This window comes from Hemitrygon akajei, chromosome 15 (genome assembly GCF_048418815.1).
Source record: "Hemitrygon akajei chromosome 15, sHemAka1.3, whole genome shotgun sequence".
NCBI lineage: Eukaryota > Metazoa > Chordata > Chondrichthyes > Myliobatiformes > Dasyatidae > Hemitrygon > Hemitrygon akajei.
Genome location: NC_133138.1, coordinates 26792448 through 26818533, shown reverse-complemented (window position 1 = coordinate 26818533; position 26086 = coordinate 26792448). Strand labels below are relative to the sequence as shown.

Genomic DNA, 26086 nt, shown 5'->3' with positions numbered 1-26086 from the left:
CAGATTCTATTTCTAGACTTTGAAATTCTTTCCTTACTTAAATTCTAAATTTTTGTCTTAAGTTTTCTTCTATAATTAATTGCGAGTAGGCAAGGGATTGTTCAGGTTTTTGCTTCTTTAGTTTTTTTTAGTTTTACTTTTACATGACATATTACATGGTAAATGGTAGGGCATTGAAGAATGCAGTAGAACAGAGTGATCTAGGAATAATGGTGCATAGTTCCCTGAAGGTGGAATCTCATGTGGATAGGGTGGTGAAGAAAGCTTTTGGTATGCTGGCCTTTATAAATCAGAGCATTGAATATAGGAGTTGGGATGTAATATTAAAATTGCACAAGGCACTGCTGAGGCCAAATTTGGAGTATTATGTACAGTTCTGGTCACCAAATTATAGGAAAGATGTCAACAAAACAGAGTACAGAGGAGATTTACTAGAATGTTACCTGGGTTTCAGCACCTAAGTTACAGAGGAAGGTTGAACAAGTTAGGTCTTTATTCTTTGGAGTGTAGAAGGTTGAGGGGGAACTTGATAGAGGTATTTGAAATTATGAGGGGGATAGATAGAGTTGACATGGATAGGCTTTTTCCATTGAGAGTAGGGGAGATTCAAACAAGAGGACATGAGTTGAGAGTTAAGGGGCAAAAGTTTAGGGGTAACACGAGGGGAAACTTCTTTACTCAGAGAGTGGTAGCTGTGTGGAATGAGCTGTGTAGAAGTAGTAGAAGCAGGTTCGATTTTGTCATTTAAAAAAAATTGGATAGGTATATGGACAGGAAAGGAATGAAGGGTTATGGGCTGAGTGTAGGTAGGTGGGACTAGGGGAGAGTAAGTGTTCGGCACGGACTAGAAGGGCCGAGATGGCCTGTTTCTGTGCTGTAATTGTTATATGGTTATTACTGGGTTATGGTCACTATTACAGTCTGCACCTGCATATGTTTTGCATTGAGTCACTGAGTTTCTAAATCTTTGGTTTACAGTAATAAAGTCAATTTGATTTCTGGTGTTATCACAGGGACTTTTCCAGGTCCACAAGCATCTTGGATGGTTTTTAAAGTAGTTATTCATAATGACCTGATTATTCATCTTGCACCACTCTACCCATTTCTCGCTTCTTCCATTTCTTTCCCCTAGTACAAATTTTCCTATGGTATTTCCATTAGCGCCTTGTCCTACTTTAGCATTTAGATCTCCCATGACAATAACAATATTTTGAGATTTGCACCCATTCTTTGCTTGTTCAATCTCTTCATAGAATTTATCTATATCGTCATTTGTTCCTTCTGTTGTTGGTGCATATACCTGTATGTTTGCTAAATCAAATGTTTGTCCTCTGAATCTAACAAGGAGCACTCTTTCTGATATTGCCCAATGACCTAAAACACTTTTTGCCGTGTTTTCATCCATAAGAATCCCTACTCCATTAGTATGGGATGTTCCACAAGAATAAATGAGTGTTTTATTTCTGTTCTGACATGTTCCAGCACCTGTCCAACAAACCTCGCTAATTCCCATTATGTTAATCTTTAGTCTTTCCATTTCATTTATCACATTGTCCAATCTTCCTGCTTGATATAGGGTTCTTACATTCCAAGTGGCAATAATTTTCTTTAGTGTTACTTGAATTTTATGAGCAGTAGCTTGATGACGGTCAGGGAAACCCCTCCTGCCCAGAATCAACCCTACTGAGCGAAGCATCTTCAGAATTGTCTTGAAGATCCTCTTGACGCTGTTATTGTGGGATACATTTTGTGAGTTAGATCATGGTTTTCTTAGCAAATAGATTCTAGGAAATCTAGTACCTAGCAACTGCGGTTTGCTATTGCCTTCCGTTGGACGAACTGAAGAAATGGCCATTGCTCTTCCCAAATGTTCATCCGCCTGTACTATAGCCGTTGTCATTTGAGGTCCGAGCTCATCCACCTTCTCCGTCATAAGTTCAGTTACTGAACCTGCCGGATCTGCCGTTGGCCTTTGCTCGTATCCTGAGCAGGAACGCTTGCAGGTGCTACCGTTTCTGGTCAGAGCAACCCTGGGAGCAATGGGTGACTAAGGGGTAACTCCACTTTCCCCAAAGCTCTGGAAGTCCCCAATCAGAGCCTCATCAGCGGTTGCAGTTTAGAGTCATACCCAGGACATCCTCATACGTTAACCCTTTCATTGTTAGTGATTGCAACTCTGAGCTATTGGCCTTGTTAAAGATTTCTGATAAGGTACTGGGACCTAAATCCTGATTCTTGATGTTTATGTGAAACAGTTGCAGTCAGCACCAAACAGAATGTTCTAGAATGTTGAGTGTTGCTTGGATTTCCAACATCTGCAGATTTTCTCATGAGAGTTCCAGTATGTTCAATTTGAATATTATATCAAAATAAGATCTTCAGATTTTGTTTAAAATGACCAGTTTTAAACAAATAACATTCAATATAGCGGGAAAAACGGCACATGCAGAACGACTACAAAACTGAAGGGTTTTTTATATATGTTTGGATGTAAGGAATATTTTGCTGCCGTGTTATTAATTTATATTATTTTATAATATTTTCAAAACAAACCAGCAATCTTTCAACGCACACATAATGCCGGTGGAACACAGCAGGCCAGGCAGCATCTATAAGGAGAAGCACTGTCCACGTTTTGATGCTGCCAGGCCTGCTGTGTTCCACCAGCATTTGTGTGTTGTTGTTTGAATTTCCAGCATCTGCAGATTTCCTCGTGCTTGCTCAGCAATCTTTCAGTTTTAATCTTTTTATTTTAATATCCATAAATTCCTTTGTAGTCACCTGCAGGAATTCAAGTTGCCTGCTACATTGCCGACCTTGCAGTTGACTGCACTACAAAGAGTACAAGACAAATAAAGTAAACGTTTGCGCTTTGCAGCCAGCGAAAGAAATGCCGATCTAAACTGGAGCGAATTTGACACCAGCTCGTGGTTTCGGCAACTCCCGCAGCAGAAACCCACGATGCCATGGAATTTGCCTCTCCCCAAGTGAAATCAAGGCGTCAACTATTAATGAAGAGTCTCGGCCCGAAATATCGGCTGTTCCTCCAGCATTTTTGTGTGGGTCAGTGCAAAGAGTGCAGGTTTAAAAACACCTTGCACGTGGGGGATCCCTTTCAGAAATATTTGCTACGTTTCTGGTTTTAAAGATAGGATTCGTCGGGCTCGACGGTGAACTATAAGAGGTCAAGTTTATTATTGACCTCTGTGGCTACAAGGGAAAATAAATATGCGTATTATAAGGTGGACTCATGATGGGGTTTCGACGTGTTAAATTAGATTTCGGAAGGGTAAGGTAGCGGCGGGAAGGGAAGTATGGCAGGAATGTGGATATTTATTGAGAGCTGAATTCTGTTGAATAGATTCTATTGAGTTTGTCTTTTCGACTGGCGGCTTCATCAGGTTCAGGTTTGTGAGGGCACTTTGTTGGACGAGAAATAGTTGACTCCTTGATTCCGCTCGGGGAGAGGCAAGTTCCCTGGACGGCGGGTCTCTGCTGCGAGAGAGCCCGAAACAACGAAGTTGGTGTCAAATTCGCTCCACTTTGAGACGGCATTTCTTTCGCTGGCTGCAAAGCGCAAAAGCTTCCTCGTTTATTTTTAAACAAAGTTTCCACAATGAGGCTGGGGTTAGTTTTCCTGCTGGTTTGTCTGAGCGTTTTTTTGCTGGAATTCGGTGAGTAAAATTGTAAGGGATATAATGGAGAAACGTGAATTACGTTTGAGCTCCATAACTACCCGAAGGTATTTTAAAATCACACGCTGGTAACCAAAAGATTAAATAATTAAGAGGTTAAAATCATATTCTATTTAAACGGGACAATAAATACTGTACGCAGTGCTGTGGGAAATTTGCAGCTCTGAGAGGGAAACGGCCGCTGTTTATTGCAGCTTGTGGGTTGATTGAATCTCTGACCGGCCGACGGCAGAAAGAGGCCAATCGGCCACTCGAGTCAGTAACATCACCTTCAAAGAAAGAAGCCGGAGGTCCACGAATCAGTCCTCATGAGGGGAACGGAGGTGGAGAGAGAAAGTAACTTTAAATTCCCTGGCGTTAACATATCAGGGGATTTGTCCTGGATCGACACGTTAGAATACTCGCAAAGAAGACACAACAGCGCCTCTACTTTCTGAAACGTTTGCCCACTTTCGGCCTGTCACACAGAGGAGAGTATTTTAACTGGGTGCATCATGGACTGGCGTGGAGGCACCACTGCCCAGGACGGGGAAAAAAAAACTACAGAAAGTGATGAATATAGCCCAGTCCGTCAGAGACAAAGCCCTCCCCAACAATTAAGTTCATTCACAAGGAGCACTGGCACAGGAAAGCAGTGTTCGTTATCAAAGGCCCAGGGCACGCCCATCTCACTCCAATCGCCGAGCACTGAAAGCAAAGATGTTCCTCTGCGAGACAGTAAAACATTAAGCACGTGGTCCTGAACTTCTCAGTCGCGACAACAACATGCAACACTTCCTGTTAACTCCTCAACATCGCTAAACCTAAGGGTGTAGATAGCTCATACAGTACTGCGCAAAAGCCTTCGGTATATATAAGGTGCTTAACAATTTCGCACGGTAATGTGTTTGTTAGCATGGAGAGGAGAACGGGTTTGTAAATCTGGCGGGAGCAAAGGATGTTGGAAATGGTGAAGGCGGAGCGTCGCGGGAGGGGTGTGGGACAGGTGGCAGAGAAGAAGTGCCAGGAGCGGGGGTTGGCAGGGGTGCAGACACACCTAGCCCTAAGACACCAGGGAAGATAATTTGATTCCAAGCAATTGGTTTATTTATCATTACAGAATGTCTCTGGTGCTTCTCCCTCCCTTCCCCTTTCCCTAACCTGACTACCCTCTCCCTACCACCTTCCCACTCAGTCCACAATAGAGACCCATATCAGAATCAGTTTTATCATCACTCACACATGTGATGAAGCTTGTTTTATTTTGCAGCAGCAGTACAGTGCAATTCATAAAATTACCACAGCACTGTGCAAAAATCTTAGGCACCCTAGTATATAAATTTGCCTGAGAGTTTGACACGGTACTGTATAATTGTGAAGGTCCACATCTAGTTCTGCTGAATGTTGCAAGATCATTGGGAAGCTAATGTATTTTATTACCTTCTGCAAGATTGACCATGTTAACCTACTGTATGTTTTCTGGTCTCGCCCAATTTATGGGATAGGGAGGTTCTCAGTGGAAGGCTAATCAGTACAAGCTGTGCAAGGAATGCTGTTCCCAAACAGCATTACAGTACATTGGGTTGGATCTCTTCAATGTAGGAGGGTTTCAGGCATCTAGAGGAAGCCGCAAAAGATCTTTGGCATGGAAGACATTTGAGCGTAAGGAAGACTGGAGAACTAGATAGATAGATACTTTATTGATCCCAAAGGAAATTACAGTGTCACAGTAGCATTACAAGTGCACAGATGTACAAATATCAGAAGAGAAGCAAGAAAGAATAAAAAGTAAGTTACCTCAAACAGTGTAACAGGAGGGTGTCATCACTTCCCCAGCTATAGATCGACTCTTTACAGAGCCTAACGGCCAAGGGTAAGAAAGACCTCATATAGTGCTGTTTGGAACAGTGCAGTTGAACAGTCTGTTACTAAAAGTGCTCCTTTGTTCAGCCAAAGTGGCATGCAGACGGTGAGAAACATTGTCCAGAATTGCCAGGATTTTCCATAGGGTCCTTTTTTCAACCACAGCCTCCAGCGTGTCCAGTTTGACCCCTATAACAGAGCCAGTCTTTCTAGTCAGTTTATTGAGCCTGTTGGCATCACCTGTGTTGATGCCATTGCCCCAGCACACCACCACATAGAAGATTAGGCTGGCGACAACAAACTGGTAGAAAATGTGAAGGAGGGGCCTGCATACTCCAAAGGACCTCGGTCTCATCAGGAAGTCGAAGTGACTCTGGCCCTTCTTGTACTCAACACCTGTGTTAGTGCTCCACTCAAGTCAGTCATCCAGGTGCTTCCCTAGGTACTTGTAGGTTCTTACCACATCTACGTCCTCACCATCAGTAGAAACAGATAGCAGTGCAGGCTTAGTCTTCCTAAAGTCCATCACCATCTCCTTTGTCTTGCTGATGTTGATTGCAGATGATTCAGCTTGCACCATTTGACAGAGTCCTCCACCAGGGCCCTGTATTCATCCTCCTGTCCTTACTTTATACAACCAACTATTGCTGAGTCATCAGAGAATTTCTGCAGATGACATGGAATTACCGTGCTCATCAATGTGGTTTATTGAAATCTGCTCGATCATCTAGGAGTTCGAGGGAAAACTTCAAGCATGGCTTGCCAAATCACGTTAAGAGTTCTTCTTGTTTTATTATTTGGATGGGTTGGCAGGAAATGCTATTTTCACCGTGTCAGGATGGAAATGATTTGCTGGACCAATTTTTTTTCTGTTCTTGTTCTACTGTATGTTTGACCAATTTATTTGTGAGTAGACAGTGAATGGCAGCAGTTAGTGGATGTTACATGTGTATCTCAGTCTGTGAATAGATGAGACATCCTAATGATGTTAATTAATATTAATTACAGTTCTGTTTGTGGGAGGGAAGTGTTATATTGATCTTGGAGTAGGTTAAAGGGCCGGCAGAGTATTATGTGCCAGAGGGCCTGTGCTGTCTGTTCTGTTCTATATTTGAAAACAAATTATTTGTGCTACATTGAGAAATGCAACCTGTGTATAACAAGCAAAATATAATTTGTATTGTAATTGATAAACTTTGTGCTTCTCTGAGAGACTAATTTTAGGGTGCTTTGAATATGTTGATTACATACATCATTCAGTTTGTATTATATTTATGTGACTGTTAAAATACATCAGGGAAATGTCTGCTTCATGCTCATCACTTAGAATAGATAAAAAGCCTTACGAATTTGAACAGTCATGATTATATTCATGGTGGGGGAAAACAAAATCTAGGTGGAAAGGACATGTGAGCAAGAGGAACATATAAAAAGTAGTTGTTCAGATAGTTGGTTAGGAAATGATTAAAGTTATATGGACTTAATACATTTAGGACTAGCGTAGATAAGCATCACGGTTGACATGGACGAAGTTGGCCATAAGGCCACAGAACTGCGTCAGATCGATTGTGAGAATGTGGCAAATGCACGTGGCTGTTTGACAGCGCGGTGAATCCATTAAGCCTCCTACACGCGGGCTTTCAAGTGCGCATGTATTTTGTTTAGGCAGGCCCGGTTCACAGCTTCACTGTAAATTACCCAGTGTGTGGTGTTACTACATAAATCTTTAAAAAATCATTTAATCACACCATTTCACTGTCAATAGACAATAGGTGCAGAAGTAGACCATTCGGCCCTTCGAGCCTGCACCGCCATTTTGAGATCATGGCTGATCATCTACTATCAATACCCGGTTCCTGCCTTGTCCCCATATCCCTTGATTCCCCTATCCATAAGATACCTATCTAGCTCCTTCTTGAAAGCATCCAGAGAATTGGCCTCCACTGCCTTCCGAGGCAGTGCATTCCAGACACCCACAACTCTCCAGGAGAAGAAGTTTTTCCTTAACTCTGTCCTAAATGACCTACCCCTTATTCTTAAACCATGCCCTCTGGTACTGGACTCTCCCAGCATCTGGAACATATTTCCTGCCTCTATCTTGTCCAATCCCTTAATAATCTTATATGTTTCAATCAGATCCCCTCTCAATCTCCTTAATTCCAGCGTGTATGAGCCCAGTCTCTCTAACCTCTCTGCATAAGACAGTCCAGACATCCCAGGAATTAACCTTATGAATCTACACTGCACTTCCTCTACAGCCAGGATGTCCTTCCTTAACCCTGGAGACCAAAACTGTACACAATTCTCCAGGTGTGGTCTCACCAGGGCTCTGTACAAATGCAAGAGGATTTCCTTGCTCTTGTACTCAATTCCCTTTGTAATAAAGGCCAACATTCCATTAGCCTTCTTCACTGCCTGCTGCACTTGCTCATTCACCTTCAGTGACTGATGAACAAGGACTCCTAGATCTCTTTGTATTTCTCCCTTACCTAACTCTACACCGTTCAGATAATAATCTGCCTTCCTGTTCTTACTCCCAAAGTGGATAACCTCACACTTATTCACATTAAACGTCATCTGCCAAGTATCTGCCCACTCACCCAGCCTATCCAAGTCACCCTGAATTCTCCTAACATCCTCATCACATGTCACACTGCCACCCAGCTTAGTATCGTCAGCAAACTTGCTGATGTTATTCTCAATGCCTTCATCTAAATCGATGACGTAAATTGTAAACAGCTGTGGTCCCAATACCGAGCCCTGTGGCACCCCACTAGTCACCACCTGCCATTCCGAGAAACACCCATTCACCGCTACCCTTTGCTTTCTATCTGCCAACCAGTTTTCTATCCATGTCAATGCCTTCCCCCGATGCCCTGAGCTTTGATTTTACCCACCAATCTCCTATGTGGGACCTATGTCGTTCTTGTTCCGTGCAATATGTAACAGGCACATTTTCATCATTAAAGGTAGACCGATCGAAGAGCAGTTGTTAAAGAAACAAGAACAAAATGAACCCATGGAATTAATATTACTATTTTAAGAGTGTTTGGGGAAACGTGGTATTCACCAAGTGGATTGGTTTGGCCAATAGCTATTTCTATGGTGTTATTTTCACATTGAGTGGGTTGATTGCAGAATAAAAGTGACAGTCAAGAATTAAAGACATTTTCACTCCTAAGTTCAATAAAAACTCACGATTATAAAGCAAAATAAATTGGTTCATATTTAAGTATTGCTGGGTGTAATGAAGTTGTTTCTTTTAGTGGAATGCCAGGATGTAACAGCTGCCAAAAGTAAAAAGCGAAATGCTGACAAGAAAGGTAGACCGACCAACAAAAAGCACAAGAGCAAGCCGAAAGTGAAGAAGGTAACGGTTAAGAAACCTGCACGGTTTGGCATCATGACCCAGCTACTGGAGAGAGGCAGGTTTCAGAAACCATTCGATTCTTTGGTAATTCCTGCAGGAGGGACTCTCGCGCTACGCTGCAGGGGCGACCGCATCAGCTGGACCTATCCCAGTTATCTAGACGAGGAAAACGACGGCAGATTCAGGTATTTATCCATTTGCTGTAATGTTTTTCGTCCTTGTGTATTTGTGCACACATAATCATCAGTGAGTGGGGGTCTTTTGTTAAACATTAACTGGACTCACCAGTTGCACACAATCACACCTGAAAATGCCCTTTCGTTATTTAGCTACCCACAGTATTTCCCAAAGTGAAATCAAGAGACAACAACTAATCACACAGTCCATCACAGGAAATGTCCACCTCACCATAGTGCACATCTACGTGGAGTGCTGCCGCAGGAAGCAGCATCCATCATCATCGACTCCCGTTCAGGAACATTTATTACCTTATCAGGCTTCTAAATGAGCGTGGACAACGCACTCACCTCAGCACTGAACTGATTCTTCCAACAATGGATTCACGTTAAAGACTACTACTCATGCTCGCGGTACTTATTTTTTTATTTAGTGACTTATTATTTGTTGTTTTTTTGTATTTCAAGTTTGTCTTCTTATGCACATTGGTTGTTTGGCTATCTTTGTGTGTATTTTTTCATTGATTTTATTGTATTTCTTTGTTCTACAGTTATTGTCTCCATGAAAATGAATCACAGGGTTGTATATGTTGACATATGTGTACTTTGATAACAAATTTATTTAAAACTTTGAACACCACAGCACCTTTACAACACAGGTAAAAAGGAAACGGAACACAATAAATTTAGTATAAGTTCCTCAATCCACTACACTGGACAGAAATACAATTTACTCTAGCCTTTAATTTCATCATAATCTACTGCAATATATTTTAAATCTGTAACAGATGCACAAACCAGTTAAAAGTCTAATACAGAGTAAATGGATGTTGTTTATTGAAATTTCTTCCACATTATAGCTTCCTCAGTTGAGGACATGTGTCATTATTTAGGTACCGTTAGAGAGGATAATTTCAATTTTGAGTAAAATTTTACAATATTTTGACAAGTGTTTTTTCTCTTCAGTCTACTTTGCATGTTTTATTGAACTTAATCAATTTGTAAAATAAAACAGTGCACTCTAAGGAAGGCATTTCCTGAAATTAAAAAGGCTGGCTCTTTAAATGCCAAACACACTAATTTTAACAGTAATTTGATCTCCAATGTTTTGGGCCAAGTTGATAATACCAACTTTAGATGAATTGCACTGGGACAAAAATCGAAACCTTGGGATTCTGGTCCTGTTCCACATTACAGTTTGGGTCACACCTCATGCACAATCAGTGCACTGTAGCATAGCAGTTAGCGGAAATCTCTTACCGTGTCAGTGACACGAGTTCAATTCCGTCACTGTCTGCAAGGGGTTTATGTTCCCCCCATGATTATATGTTCTTCCAGGTGCTCTAGTTTCCTTCCACATTCCAAAGACCAATTAACCTTCTAATCTTTGGAGAGCCTGTTGCCCTGCTCTATCTCTTAAAAAAAAACAAAAATTTAAAAATATAACAGAAAATGAGAACATTACATTTATAAGATACATTTCTGAATCAGGAAATTCTAGAGCATTCCTCTGCCCTTCAGAACAATGCTTTTACATTTGTTAATCACATCCATCAGAAGGGATCTCAATTTAATATTTCATCTGAAATACGAATTAATGTTTATCAATCTTTACGATGCCTACACTCTATATTCTAAAGCAACAGATAAGTGGAATAGCAGCTGACAGAGCTGATTAAAAACAATTTGATACAATCATGATTCAGTTTAAAATGAATGCAGTTATGAATAAATTTTCTAATCAGAAATAATATGTTATTGTTCTGAAGTACCAATTTCCATAGAAACATTTGGAAGATTTATCCTTCTTTTTCTTGTTTATTGTAGCTTTTTTGAAGCTGAATTAGTTTCCCTTTGAGGCTGATATGTGTTAGACGACAGCCAACTTTAATTTTGCTGAGTACTCTTCTGAGCTTCCCTGGACTTAATTCAAGGAAGATGGTATTAATTCCTGGGGCAATGGTATCTCAGCTAATCGGAGTGAGTGACCCTTGACAATCCTTTGATTATCCGAGATGAAACAGCTGAACCTGATGCTGTCCTTACATTGGATCAGAAGGAATCAGTAGCTCCCTTCCCTGACCCAAAGGATTGAAGTGAGTTGTATTTCGCAGCTAGATAAGTTAGTAAGAGATGTCTGCACATCCAGTCTCTTACTTTTGTAGACACAATAGTTGTGCATAGGAAATGCAGCAATCAATTTAGTGCACAACCAAGTCTGCAAGCATGACAGGACATGATAGTCTGTATTTATGGGATAAATATTGGTCAGAACTCTCCTGATCTTCTCTAAGATTTTGCTGCGGGGGCTTTTTCAAAAGTTTAAAGTTCAAAGTACAGACTGTGCGAAAGACTTAGGCAAATAAATAAATAAATAAATAAATAAATAAATAAATGTGTGTGTGTGTATATATAAATATAAATATAAATAAATATATATATATATAGCTAGGATACCTAAGACCTTTGCACAGTACTGTATTTGTCAACGTGGAGCGGAGTGTGAGTTTGTAAATCTGGCAGGAGCAAAGAATGTTGGGAATGGCAAGGATGGAGTGCCGTGGGAGGGATGTGGGACTGTTAGTAGAGAAGGCATGCCAGAGGCCGGGGCCTGAGACACCAGACAAACTCATTTGGTGACAACAATTGGTTTGTTTGATCATTACAGAATGTCTCTCTGGTGCTTCCCACTCCCTCTCCTCTCCGTTCCCCTTTTTCCATCCATGATTCCCTTCTCCCTGCCCCATTCTCACTCTCAGTCTACAATAAAGACCCATATCAGTATCACTCACTTATGTCATGTATTTCCTTTCGTGACAGCAATACATAAAATGACTGCAGTACTATGCAAAAGTCTAGACATCTGAGCTATGTATACTGTATATATGTGCCTAAGACTTTTGCACAGTATTGTACATTTATTATCAAATTATTTGTGTCCTTGATACTCGTTTTCTTACAGCCAGAAAACAAAGAAACACAATAGAATCCATGAAAAAAACTCACCCAACAAAGTCCATCAAACACCCAATGTGACGAATTGTGCAAACACTAAAAAAGTAAACAAATAAGACATTGGACGTGAACCTCAGGGTCCCGAAAGTGAGTCCACAGCCACGGAGCCATTTCAGGGCTGCAGCTGATTGATGTAGTGAGCTGAACACCGGTTTGTCTTTGATCTTTTTAATCTGGTTTGGTGCTTAAATTGGCTAAACTTCGCATTGTTTTTGGCTCTTGGGCCCAGGTTTTGCTGCTTCAGTCAGGCACCAAGTCTGCTCCAGCGATGGCCGATGTAACCGTACCTGCATTCTTGAAAATCCAGTTCGCGAAATCCATCAAAATACCACAGAAACACCGGGTCATCCAGCCAGTTCAGAAGCACAAAAGCCAAAGGGAAATTATGGACTGAGGATTGAAGCCATTGTATTCCAGAAAAAGTATATTTAATAGAATAGTTTTGCTCGCTACCCGCAGAATGGTGCAGTGTCTCACCAGTGTCACTAGAGATGGCAGTCAGAAGCCTCAGTTTAATATCTTATCAAAAAAACAGCAAAAAGGAGAGATTAAAATGGGCATCTTGTGTGTCTCTGTATGGTCCAATCAATTTGACTTTAGAGTTAGAGTAATACAGCACAGAAACAGGCCCTTTGGCCCTACTTGCCCATGCTGTCCACAGCATCCTCCCTGCTAGTCCCAGTTGCCTACATTCAACCTGTAACCCTCCAAACCATTCCCCTCCATTTATCTAATCAAATGCCTCTTTAATGTTGCCATTGTGCCTGCCTCAACCACTTCCTCTGGCAGCTCATTCCAGCTACTCATTCCAGCTACTCACTATTCTGTGTTAAGTATTTCCCACTCGAGTCTCTTTTAAATCTCTCCCCTCTCATCTAGTATCCGTGCCCTCTAGTTTTGAACTTCATAACCCTCCAAACCCTTCCTTTCTACCTACTTAGCTAAGTGCTTCTTAAAATGTCAGAATGTTACATTTTGGTCCAGATTCGTTATAAATCAGCGAGTTGTCTCCCCTCTCGCTGTGAAATGGGGACACCTTTTTCTCCCTGTATTAGGGAGAGAGAGAGAGAGAGAGAGCCTGTGGTATGTCGAATCATCGGGTGAACGAGTGGTCTTCGGGGTACTGCAAGTCTGTGTCTTCATTGATGCTTTGCTGCATGCTCGAGTGCTCGGGGGAGAGTGCAGATGCCTTTTTTTTGCTGGTGGGGGAGGGGTCACTGCTCTGCTGCTGCTTGTGGATGGGAGGGGGCAGCTGGGGGAGGCTTTGAGGTTCTAACCTTTAACTGTCATTCATTCTGTTTTTCATGGATGTTTGCAAAGAAAAAGAATTTCAGGATGAATATTCTTTTGAACCTATTGAGATTCTAAATTTGACTGCTTATTTAATTAACCTTGGAAAGAGGTTATATAAACTTCCATATATAAAATATATAAAACATAACATCATAAGAATAGGAGCAATCGAGTCTGTTCCGCTACTTCATCATGGCTGATTTATTATCCCTCTCAAGCCCATTCTCCTGTCTTCTCCCCATAATATTTCTTACTCTGACTGATCAACAACCTATCAACCTCCACCTTAAATAACTTGGCCTTCACATCTGTCTGTGGCAATGAATTCCACAGATTCCCACTCTCTGGCTAAAGAAATTCCTCTTCATCTCTGTACTAAATGGGCATTCCTCTTTTCTGAGGCTGTGCCCTCTGGTCCTAGGCTCCCCCTCGATATACAGTCTAATATATATCATTTATGGGTGCAAAGCAAAAGTTTGCAAATAAAATTTCACAATATCTGCAAATAAAAGGAAGGTTTGAACAAATTTATGAATGGAACAATGCTTGCTTTTTGAATTTTAAGTGTTGGTTTTTACATTGCAGCATCAGTCATCAGGAAAGATTTAGCCAACTGACAGTAGTGAACAGCACAGGAGCCGATACGGGTGAATACAGCTGCTGGGCGTTGGACTGTGACTCTGAGACCTGCAGAAAGGATGACTCCAAAACGGGCAGCACCTACGTCTTCTTCTCTGGTGGGGACCACATTTAGATGTGACCCTTAAAGCAGACACAAAAATAGAGCTCAGTGGGTTAGGCAGCATATATGGAGGGCAATAAACAGTTGATGTTTTGGGCCGAGACCCTTCATCAGGACTGGAAAGGAAGGCGTAGGGGTGAGGAAGGAGTACAAGCTGGCAGGTGATGGATGAGACTGGGTAAGGAGGTAGGTGGAAGGGACAGGGAGATTGAAGTAAGACAATAGGCACTGCCTGACCTGTGAGTTCCTCCAACTTTTGTGTGTGTGTATTGCTCAAGATTTCCAGCATCTGCAGAATCTCTTGTGTTACCGAAATAGATGGAATCACTGGAAAGTGATTTTAAAGATTCATATAGCAGAAAGGTTTAAACTTAACTGAAATTAATTGCAGGCTGGCAAATAAACATAATTACATGTTCTAACTGCAGAACATGCTGCGATCTATGCAACACACACAAAATGCTGGTGGGCCTGCTGCGTTCCACCAGCATTTTGTGTGTGTTGCTTGAATTTCCAGCATCTGCAGATTTCATCGTGTTTGGATTTATGCAATCTGTTTCTTGATAAATGCATGGAGACCTCTTAATTGTCAGATTTCCATTCTGATCTCAAAGTAATAATCCTAAAATGCTTATTTTATTCCTCCTTTATACAAGATACCTCAAGTCTTGTTTGATTTTGTGAAAACTGTCATATACTGGAAGTGCTTTGTAGCCATACAAGTACCGGTGTTCTCATCTTAAAGTGCTGTGTTAATTTTTTAACCTGATAATTCCCTGATGTCATCACCATTTGGATGCCAGATGTTAATGTTCAGCAAATTTAGTTGACACCACCTATTTAAAAAAGAACTGATAACACCAAATTCAGCATCTGATATTTAGAAATTCAGATAGTGTGGTATTTGTCTCATCGATTTTAATTTCCTGTTCCCTTTAAATTCACTGGGATCCTGTTCTTTTCTTCCATTGAACTCATTAGGGCTCTATATCTACATTCCCTTTAAACTCATGAGGGCCATGTTTCTGCACTGTTCAACTTCACCATGCTCCCATTGAACTCAACAGGGATACGTTTTCTAATAAATCAAAATAAACCTCATTCAAAATAAAATAATGTTTACAAGAATAAACTGTCCAATACCCTTCATTCTTATATTTACAGTTATTGCATTATGTAATGTTTTCTTGCATTCCTTAAACCCAATAGAACAATTAATTGCCACTCATCCGGCCCCCTGGGGGACTAGAATAGCCGAGGAGCTTCCTCACTGAGCCCAGCCCTTCTTTGTACAGTAGTTATCAGTCTTTCGCCACTGAGCCCTGAGATGGCTGCACCAAACTTAAATGTGTCCCTCAGCACGTCCTCCTGCAGCCTGGAATGTGCCAGTTAGCAGCATTCCACCATGTCTATGTACTGTTGATGTGCTGGCAGGCCAAAGAGCATCTTTCACCAAGTTGATGATCTGCTAGCAACACTTGTGTCCATGCTTCCTTTAAACTCACCGAGGCTTTGTCTGCTGTGCTGCCTTCAGTCTCTCCCGGGACCTGTTCCGTACACTCCCTTTAAACTTACACTCTCTTACACACTCTTTAAACTTACTAGGTCTCTGTTCCCGCAGTCCACATTAAATTCACTGGGGCCCTGTTTCCTGCACTCCATGGGATTGGAGAAATTGTACTGTTGTGGAACATCTAAAAAGGAAATAAAATTAAAATGCATTGCTATATTGTGTGAGCGCCCTTAACTCCTGTTGGAGTCATCGGAGCGCCATCATGAGAAGCTTTCTGCACCGATCTTTTTGGTGATTGCTCATCGTAGGTGATTGGTGATTGCTCATCTTAGGCATCTGAAACCTGGCGGAGCCCATCCCTCTCCAGGTTTGTTTTTACGAATTTGAGTTGCTAGCTCGACACTCAACCCAGGCACTGATGAAAGCGTGCAAGGAGCCGGCCGGATTCGAACTCGGGACCCCTTGCCCCAAAGTCCACTGCTGATGCCACTATGCCACCAGCCGGCAAATTGCTATATTAAGAGAAGAATATTATTTTAATAATAAATTTACTTAGATCTTTGAAATAGCCAATAGTCTGGAACCATCAAAGTCCCATGGATTATCAGAGGTTTACTATAGTAAAAACTATAAAAACTGGTGGTAGTACCTACGCTCTGTTCCCCAGTACAAGTTATATCTACTGCTGTTCTCCTCAAAGATTGCCAGTTACATAACTAACTTGAGAATTGTGCAGATATGATGAGCTGGCTTTGGCTCAACCTAATTAAGCCGTACATTTGCCCCTCACAGGATGCCCACAGTCACGTGTAGCTGCCAGTGTGCCATGTCTGTACCACGAGTCTGAGAAGATGAGTGGTAACTAGGCAGTGATGTTGGAAACAGTTCTTGTCCACAAACCAAAATGTCAGAGATTCTGCAGATGCTGGAAATCTTGATTCCATTCTGGATTTTGTTCTGGTTTCTGACCCCTTCCTTTCCAAACCTGATGGAAGGTCTCTGCCTGAAATGTCGACTGTTTTCTTTCCCTCCATAGATGCTACCTGACTTGCTAAGCTGCTCCACCATTCTGTGTGGCTTACTTTCACTGAGTGTTTTCGTGGCTTGCAAATCCTTCCTCTTTTTGAGATACCTCAGCAAGATCCAAGCTGGAATTGGATAAAATGAAATAAAAGCAGCACATTTTCCTTTAGCAAATCAATTCGACTGCCTGAATTGGAACCAAATCCCCAAACAGGTCTAAACACTGTGAACCTGCATGGCGTGCAATGACTCAGATTGCAAATGTTTCATTTTGCAGATCCGCGTGAGCTGTTTGTTCCGGCGAATGATTACTACGAAGCTATTCAGCTTCGCACTGACAGGCCCACACGGTTACCGTGCCAAGTGACAAACCCTCTTGCCAAAGTGTCTCTACACCGAGAGTTCCCCCCGGAGGTGATTCCAGTGGATGGGAGATTAATCACGTTTGATGTCAAGAAAGGTTTTATTATCCATAAGGCTCTCCCATTGTTTGGTGGCACACTGTACTGTGTGGCAAGTTATCAGGGGCTAATGCAAAGTTCGACAAAGTACCTGCTCATATTTATCAATTGTAAGTATCCTATAAAGTGACAAGTAGTATAGCATAGCACCAGGCTTTTCCACTCACCAGGTCTATGCAGACTATCGTGCCTCGCTATACCAATTCCACTGCCTGAATTAATTCCATATGCCACATGTACATCTCTAGAGTCATGAAGTCATACAGCACAGAAACAGAAGAATGTGATAAGTACAGACAAGACTTGGTGGTCCCCCCCAAAAAATGGAGTCATATAGCACAGAACAGGCCCTTTGGCCCAACTGGTCCATGCCAGCCAAGATTGCCATCTAAGCCAGTCCCATTTGCCAAATAAGATCTATACTCATCTCATTTACCAACACTTAGTCTATAGTTTACAATGCTTTGGTGATCCAAGTGTTTTCCCAGATGCTTATATTTTTGAATATATTGTTAAACATAAAATCAATTATTGAATGTCCCTTTGCAAAATAAACTATATATATATAAATAATTTTACAATTATATTAATAATTGGGCACTCTCCAAATATTCCCAATTCCAGTCTTTTGTAACAGCTAATATAAAAATAGTGACTTCAGTATAATTTCAGGTCACTGCAAGTGGGTACTGGAGTTTTTGGCAGGTAGTTATGGTATCACCAGATAGTATCTGCTGCTGTTGGCTTTGGTGATCATTGATCATTGTCTTCACAGCTTGATCAAACACAGAACCCTGGCAGCTGAGCTTGAAACCAAGATGCTTTAACCAATGCTGGCCAACTTTTCTGCTACCTGGAGAAAATAACCGTTCTGTACCATTCAATACAATGATAGCCACAAGACCCATAGATGTCACCTGAACACCCCAAGGCTTTTGAAGGGGAAAATTGACGAAAGCAAAGAGCAACAAACTCTGGGAGGTAAAGAGAAACACAAAGGGGAGGGGAGGAGGAGGAAGAGAGAGAGAGACAGACAGACAGACAGAGAGAGACAGAGAGATTGAGAGATAGAGAAAAAAAGAAAAATAAACGGACAGAACTGAAGCTTCTGTTTTCTCCTACCATTACATCAGTAAAATAAGAGCATCACCATTATTTTGCAGACATCTTTCTCCTTAAACAAAGAATATTCAAAGTACGTTTATTGTAATAGATTGTATAAATTATACAACCTTGAGATATGTCTGCTTACAGGCAGGCACAAAGCAGGAACCCGAAAGAACTCAAAAAATAGGTCAATAGACAGGTCTTTCTAAGGTTTGGAGACACAAGAGATTGCAGAGGTTGCAGTGTGTACGAATAAACACTGAATGAACTCAGCAGGTCAAACAGCGTCTGTGGGGATGGGGGAAGACACATTGATAATGTTTTGGGGCAGAACCCTGCTGAAACATCAACAATTGCTCCTTCCCTCCCCACTTCCCCGAAGATGCTGTTCAACTTGATGAATTCCTCTGACAATATTTTGTTACTTTTAAAAGTTTAGATGGTGCCAGGGTGAGTTGAATCCAACAGTTCTATTTGTATATTCATAGTAGTGAAAAAGCACAAAATGTGACAGAACAGCTATGAATACATAATTAAACAGCTAATAAATTATTTCCACCTGAATACTGAGTGCAAAAAATTATACTCCAAAAAAATACAAGAACGATTTGCTTTCACATAGTAAACTGTCCTAAGTATTTTACAGAGTACTATCAAAGTAAATTTGACTTTGCCACGTAGCAGTTGTTGGAGGAGACGACTAAAACCTCAAAGAGAAGAGTTTTGAGGAGAGTTAATTCAATGAATTGGGCTTTGAGGAGAATTAATCAAAAGAGATGGGCTGTGAGGAGACTTAATTCAAAGAGCATGGCTTGGAGGAGAGTTCCATGACAATGACATTCAACTGAGAATTCCAGAGCAGTTGACACATAACTGCCATTAATGAAGCAGTTAAAGTTGGTGTTAGAATTAACTGTATGTGTGGTGGAGGAGGTATTGGCTAGGGTGCACAAATCATTTCACCTCACTGTAAATCTTGGGTCTCCTGAGCTGGAACACGTACTCTCCCCAGAGGCTGAAACATTTTGGAAAGTAGTCTCTAGATCCACTAACAAATGCATTCTTAATACTCAGTCTAGTTAACAAGGCTCTTAGCAGGGGACAAACCCTGTGAATGATTTTTAAAATTTATTACTTTCATTGATTTCACTATTTTTAAGATTTTTAAATGCTTTTAGATATGATAGGGGTGTTCAAGAGGCTTTTAGATAGCCACATGATATTGGTCATGTGCAGGCAGTAGAGGTTTAGTTTAATTTGGCCGTCATTCCCAATACAGACATTATTTGTGGAAGGGCCTGTTTTTGTGCTGTACTGCTCTGCGCTTTGTGTTCTGTTCTATGTTCAATTGCAAAGTTTTACCTAGTGATTATGAAATGTTATTTAAATTATAGAGAAAAAAACAGAAGATAATTCTGATATAGGAACTGTAGACTATCTTTGAGGGCAAGCAACATATTTATTTTCTCAGATCCGTCTGCACCTCCATCAGCTACAATCAAAGCCTCGTCTAGGTCTGTACTTGCAGGGGCCAACTTCAACTTAACATGTACAGTTGTTGGAGAAACTAACATAGAGGTGGACTTCACTTGGGAATTCCCTGGCCAGCAGGTAAGTTTCAGTCCTCCAAGGACTTTCAAAGTTTGACTAGGAATTTTCTTGCTGTCTTGAGTTGCGCATAATGTTCAGCCTTGGACCTCATCAGAAAAGGATATCTCATGATATCACTGCCTCGCTGACATTGATCAGCAGATCAAAAAAGGGAAGGCTATGTAATGGGTGTTCACCAAGAAATCTGCACCAACTTAGAAAGAACACCTGAAGCTTCAAAAGCAGTGAGGAAGCTGTGTGAGAAGCAGGGTGATAGTGGGTGTTATAGAATTACATTGCTATCTGACCCACCACTGACTAATGGGAACACATCCATAGGGTGAAGTAGTGTAGAGATTGAGGCACTGGGAATGGGAATCAGAAAAAAAGATTAAGATGGGAATTGCATCTACTCCTAGGTAGATGAAGGTCAAACAATCTGAACAATGATGCCATATTGTGAAAGTATCTAGAGCTCACGGTTCGGACAAGCATTATGCTTTTTAGAAACATAGAAAACGTACAGAACAATACAGGTATTTCAGCCCACAAAGCTGTACCAAACATGTCCTTACCTGAGAAATTACCTAGGGTTGCCCAGAGCCCTCCATTTTTCTGAGCTCCATATACCTGTCCAGGAGTCTCTTAAAATACCCTATTGTATCCACCTCCACCACCGCCGCCAACAGCCCATTCCATGTACTCACCACTCTCTGAGTAAAAAATCTTACCCCTGATATCTCCTCTGTACGTACTTCCAAGCACCTTAAAACTGTGCCCTGTCATGCTAGCCATTTCCACCCTGGGAAAAAGCCTCTGACTATCCACATGATCAATACCTCTCATCATCTTATACACCTCTATCAGGACACCTCTCATCCTCCGTCGCTCCAAGGAGAAAAGGCCGAGTTCACTCGATCTATTCTCATAAGGCATGCTCCAGTCCAGGGCCTCACACCTACACAAGACTTCAGGACGTATAACTGGTTACTGGGAAAGCCACTTTTAAATCCAGCATAAATGGGATTTGTTAAAGTGTTCACTGCTTACTGCATTCAGAGAGAAATCTGTAAAAATCCTTATTAAATGTGAAACTGGAAGGTACATTGAACATACAGCACAGGAGCAGGGCCCTCAGTTCACCAAGTCTGTGCCAACCATGATGCCAATCTAAGCTATTCCTATTTGCCTGCACATAGTCCACACCCTCTATTCTTTGCCTGTTCATGTGTATGTCTAAATGTCTATTGTATCTGCTTTTACCACAGCCCTTAGCAGCGTGTTTTAGGCACCTGCAACCTTCCATGTAAATTAAACTTCCTTTGCTAATGCCTTAACACAGTGTCTACTTATTTGATGAAAACTCAGTGAATTGGTTTGGAACAGTTCTTTTATGGTAAAGTAAAACTATTGTTTTCTTGTCTGTTGTCAGTCAATAATAAGCAATGTATGCTGCTGAAAATCACTGAAAATAGTTGATTTCCAAGGTCTGAAAGACAGCGTATGGCTAATCTGAAGAAAATTTGAAATTGTGTTTCTGAACAACGTTGAAATTTGCTTGCTCAAGTATTTTCTGATTGGAACCACAGGCTGAAAATTTTTTTGTTCTTATTGATGCTATTTGGTGTACTAAAATGTATGTTCCCATCATTGTTATAAACTTTAAAGTCCTGCTGCTTCCACAAGCTGAGTGTGCAAAGAAATTCAAGCCTTATAACCCTTATTACAAGGTAGCAGACTTATTTTCTTGATATTTATATCTAGAGTGGAACAGTAACAAAATGTGAATTTGCCTAACTCTTAAGTTACTCTGTTGTTGAAAATGGAATTGATGTTTTAAAATTCTGTCTGCCATTTCATTTTATCCCTTTCTACTGTAATCAGCTGGGGAGACCAACCTATACTGTGGAGAGCCAGCACCCAGTATTCCCTGGTGGAAAGATAGCCCGGTCATCCCAAAGCATACTCCTGGTGGATGAGGCCCGCCCTGTCGACGATGGGCTCTACACTTGTACAGCTCAGAATCTGCAGGGGTCGACTACAGTCTCCACTCAGGTCAAGGTACTTCCACAGAGAGGCCCAGGTCAAGCCTGAGCAGAGGAACAGGAATACGACTTCCCCTCAGATAAAGCAGATAACTACTTTGCAAAATGTTGAACCGACTGCTATCGTCCTTAAACCTGTGCCGTGTATTTAGATGAGCATTTGTTATTTCTGTCTTAGAAAAGAAGCTGTAATTTTTTGTTTAAGGTTTCCTTTATACATGGATTCCGGTTAATTGGGACACATCAGACTAGAACATTTTGGCCCAATTAAGCAGCTGCTCCAATTAGCTGGCACTTCATGGAAATAGTTTAAAGGGTATAAAAAAGACAAATTACCCTTTAACTGAGTAACAAAGTATGTATTTAAATGAAAAACAAAACAAATTAGAACACTACAAATACAGTACTATAAAACTGTGTATTAGTTCCTTAAAACTATTGATGAAAAACTATTGATGCAGGAATTCATCCAGCGTTCATTACTATGTTCTTTTGATTGACTGTAAATGAACAAAATCTGCACAGACATCTCATGCAGGTAATGGACTTTTGTCATGCAACGTTTTCAACAATTACATAATCAGTTTTATTGTAATATTCAAGATTATTGTAGATACCTTCAAATTATTTGTAGTTCCTAACTTGTTGAAGTAGTAGAATCATTTCATTTTCACTCTTGGCCGTTTCTGGCGTTTGCAAGCTTGAATGCCTGAAACCGCAGTGAGTATAACAGTTTTGAATTGTCATACCGCTTATTTTTCACCAACTATCAGTGACAATAATTACTGATTTTTGAATACAAAAACATGCAACTGGTGTTATTTAAAAACTGTTTGCCCTAAGACATGCCCTAGGGATGTCTACACAAAATACTCTGCAGATGCTGGGGTGAAAGCAACACGAACTGCACGCTGGAGGAACTCAGCAGGTCAGGCAGCATCCGTGGAAACGAACAGTCAACATTTTGGTCCTGACGAAGGGTCTCGGCCCGAAACGTTGACTGTTTGTTTCCACGGATGCTGCCCGACATGCTGAGTTCCTCCACCATGCTGTGCGTGTTCCCTAGGGATGTCTAAAGGCCAGGCAAGTGCATGTGACTGATGCAGCAACAATCTCCTACCCAGTTAAGCAGCATAGTGTCCCAAATAAACAAAGGGAATCTGGGCTATTTTAATTAGTTTTTGTTCTTTAAGGGTTGTCCCAACTAAGCAGCTGCCCTGTTTAACTAATGGCCCAATTAACCAGAACCACGGTATTTTATGATGTTGGAGCACAAAGCTGACATCTGTTGTTATACATTGGTCTATGCAATTGTCTTAAAAGGTAGACCATGCTTCATCCCGTGTGGAGATGAATACCTGCTTGTCACTTGTGCCTGCAATTACAATTCTCAATGAAAATTGACAATAAAGCCTGAGTGGTGACTAATATGACAGTGGCAGCAAGCAGTTTTTGTGGCTAGTATTCTAATTCCATCTAGGCACAGGTTCTGCTAATAAATATCCTAATTCATGCTTGTTTATGTCATTCATCAATACACAAGTGTAATGGAGAACAAAATGATTGCTACTCCAGAAGTGCGATCACTTGGGTTGAGCATAATTCCTAAGAGGTTGTCTATTGAAGACCCGAAAGCGTCTTCAGCTGGCTGCAGAGGTCGATCTGCAATCCAGATATTCTGAGTGGGTTCTACACCTCAGAATTCTGCCCCCTTTGCCACTGGCTGATTGCCACAGGAATTAATGAGGGATGTTAGGTGGACCGGAGCAGCCTTCCTCCGCCTTCACTGCTGTTGTGATCTGTCAGCAACTTCCACAAGCTCCACTATTGAGATCTTGCTTGGATTGATCTTGGTCTGGAACCTCCCCCTTGACCTTCTGCCACGGGTGACCCTACCAGGAGCTAAGGGCCACATGGCTAAACTCCGGATGACATCACTCTCGGGATCACAGAAACTCACAAGCCTCTGCCACAAGGTGACGAACTTCAGATCTTCTGGAAGTGTTAAGTATGCGTGCATGCTCAAAGCTGTGCTCTTGTAGTTCACACAAGAATTGGAGGCAGCGTTACTATGCTTGATTCTGATGATGAATCCCCAATTCCTTCGTCTGAGCACGGAATAAAATGGGCAACTGCAGAGGGGAGCGATGCACTGCAGAGGGTGCTCTATCAGTTGAGAATGTTATTGTGCAGACTGAGCTGAATACTAGCTCAGGTAGAACAGCAGAGGGAGATGTTGAGCCCCTAAAGAGATCGGACAGAGCGGATTGGAGACACCGGAGACTGTAGGTGTTGCAGTCAGGGGCAAATAACAAATTGCAAGAGTAACTCAGTGGATCAGGCAGCAACTGTGGGAGCAAAGGGTCAGATTTAGGGATGAGACCCTGCACAAGGGCGGAGGGCATTGCTAAATTCGAAAATATGTTAAATGCAATTTGTTGCATTACACAGGCGGAGTCTTGAGAGATTGGGGTGTATTTTCATCATTGACCTGAAATACTGTTTCCTCTCCGTAGATGCTGCCTGACCTGCTGAATATTTCCAGCATCTGCAGTTTTTGCATCTTCAATCAGAAAGGCTTGGGGTGTATTCAATATTCTAATAAAACAGAGGAGAATAGGAGTTGGATTCAGCATCTCCTTTCAAGATCTCACACAAATGATCTCTGCCCCATATTAACCAATTTCCCTCCCATTTCTCGTCCATGACTCAAGACCTTATTGATCCCTGAACTTGTCAATTGCCAGAGACCTGGACTGCTGTCTTCTGCTGACCAGCCTTCAGTCTGGCAACTACTGGACAGGCAATACAATAAAACTGGGCAGGAATCACAATAAAAGCTCTTTGAAAGTACTGTCCCAAAGGCTTCTGCTTTTCCTGGGATTTCCAGGTCTTTCAGTTGCTGACCGGGATCTCACCTCCTTTGTCCTTTTACTATCTGGGCCACAGTGTTTGAGAAATTATCTTGGAGAAGGCTTAAGATTGTGTATGAGCAATGTTGACCTGAAATATTGAACAGTGGGACTGAAAGCCTGGGAGAACTCTTTGATCTTCCTCTCACGAAATCTTTAGTATCAACCCGTACACGGGAAATCGGTTTAATAACTTGCCTGATGAATGGCATAGATAGCAATCAAATTCAGTCTGAATCTTTCACTCAAATGTCAGTTCAAGCCACAAGATGTGGGGCTTTGTGAGTAATGGTTTTTTTTTAATAGACTGTAATTGCAGTTCATGAATCATTATAACATCAAAAGTATGAAAAAAGTCCACAATTAGAATCCACAATAAGTGACAAACCATGAGCTCTTGAAACCTGATTTATCATTCCATCAGGCCACAGTTGTTCCCTATTTGACTCGCTATCTTAAGCAAACAGGAAATATCAGAAGTGAAAAGCCAAAGGTCTATTCCATTTCCTTTCTGCTGCCCTGGAAGTTACATATTGCAACGGTGATGGAAATGTTGACTAATCATGAGAATCATGCTCCTTGTCACTTATTGTAGAATATAACTAAAAGGTTTTTGGTTTAATAAACTGGATCTATGAAGCTTTTGTTTGTTGTCCTATTGTTAATAAAGTGAAGCATGTTAGATTGCCCCGACTCAAGTGACTTCTTCCAATGATGTGCTTCTTTTATAATTCCTGACCTTAAAAACTTGTGAATATCATCCCTGATTTACAGGGATTGAAAAAAGATACTATTATTTAAAAATACATAAATGTACATGCTATTAACAAAAAATCAGATGAATTAATATTATCAAGGACCATATGAGGACAATCCTGGGAAATATTAATTCATAACAGGAGTAATGGTTGATCCTTCAAGTCTTTCCTGCCTTTTGGTCAGTCATAGCTGATCTGATTTTTGGTCTCTTACTGTACTTTTCTGTCTGATCCTCAAGCTTCTGACTCCTCTCCCTTCGACCAACTTATTGTAGGCTTGTCAAGTGGTGGGGAGCTTTTACATTATACAATGCCAAATCTAATTATACTTTACATTTTGCAATGCTTTTCTACATTCTACAATACAATCACTATTCTACCATGTCTATTGACCTCCATCAGTATCAGCATCTTGGAACTTTTATAACTAATAGGTGTGAATGACATTGCCTAAAATTAGAGACACTGAGGTTAAAATAACAGTCAACCCCAGGAACACAAACTATATACAATCAAACCAAGTGCTGTGAACCATAAACTTTAT

At 41.2% G+C, this 26086-nt stretch overlaps 1 protein-coding gene across 3 annotated transcripts in view; it reads left to right on the top strand.

Moving 5' to 3' along the window:
- Positions 1-3224: 3224 nt before the first annotated feature.
- Positions 3225-26086, top strand: part of LOC140739224 (platelet-derived growth factor receptor-like protein) — a 34801-nt gene continuing 11939 nt past the window's right edge. The window contains exons 1-6 of one of the 3 annotated variants that reach the window (XM_073067322.1): positions 3391-3674; positions 8804-9092; positions 13977-14128; positions 16947-17240; positions 19709-19848; positions 21712-23300. In XM_073067322.1, the coding sequence (XP_072923423.1) occupies positions 3617-3674; positions 8804-9092; positions 13977-14128; positions 16947-17240; positions 19709-19848; positions 21712-21921 (1143 nt within the window). In that variant the 5' untranslated portion in view covers positions 3391-3616 and the 3' untranslated portion in view covers positions 21922-23300. Of the gene's footprint in view, positions 3675-8803; positions 9093-13976; positions 14129-16946; positions 17241-19708; positions 19849-21711; positions 23301-26086 lie in introns of those variants that run through there. The other 2 variants (XM_073067321.1, XM_073067323.1) reach the window with 2 other exon arrangements.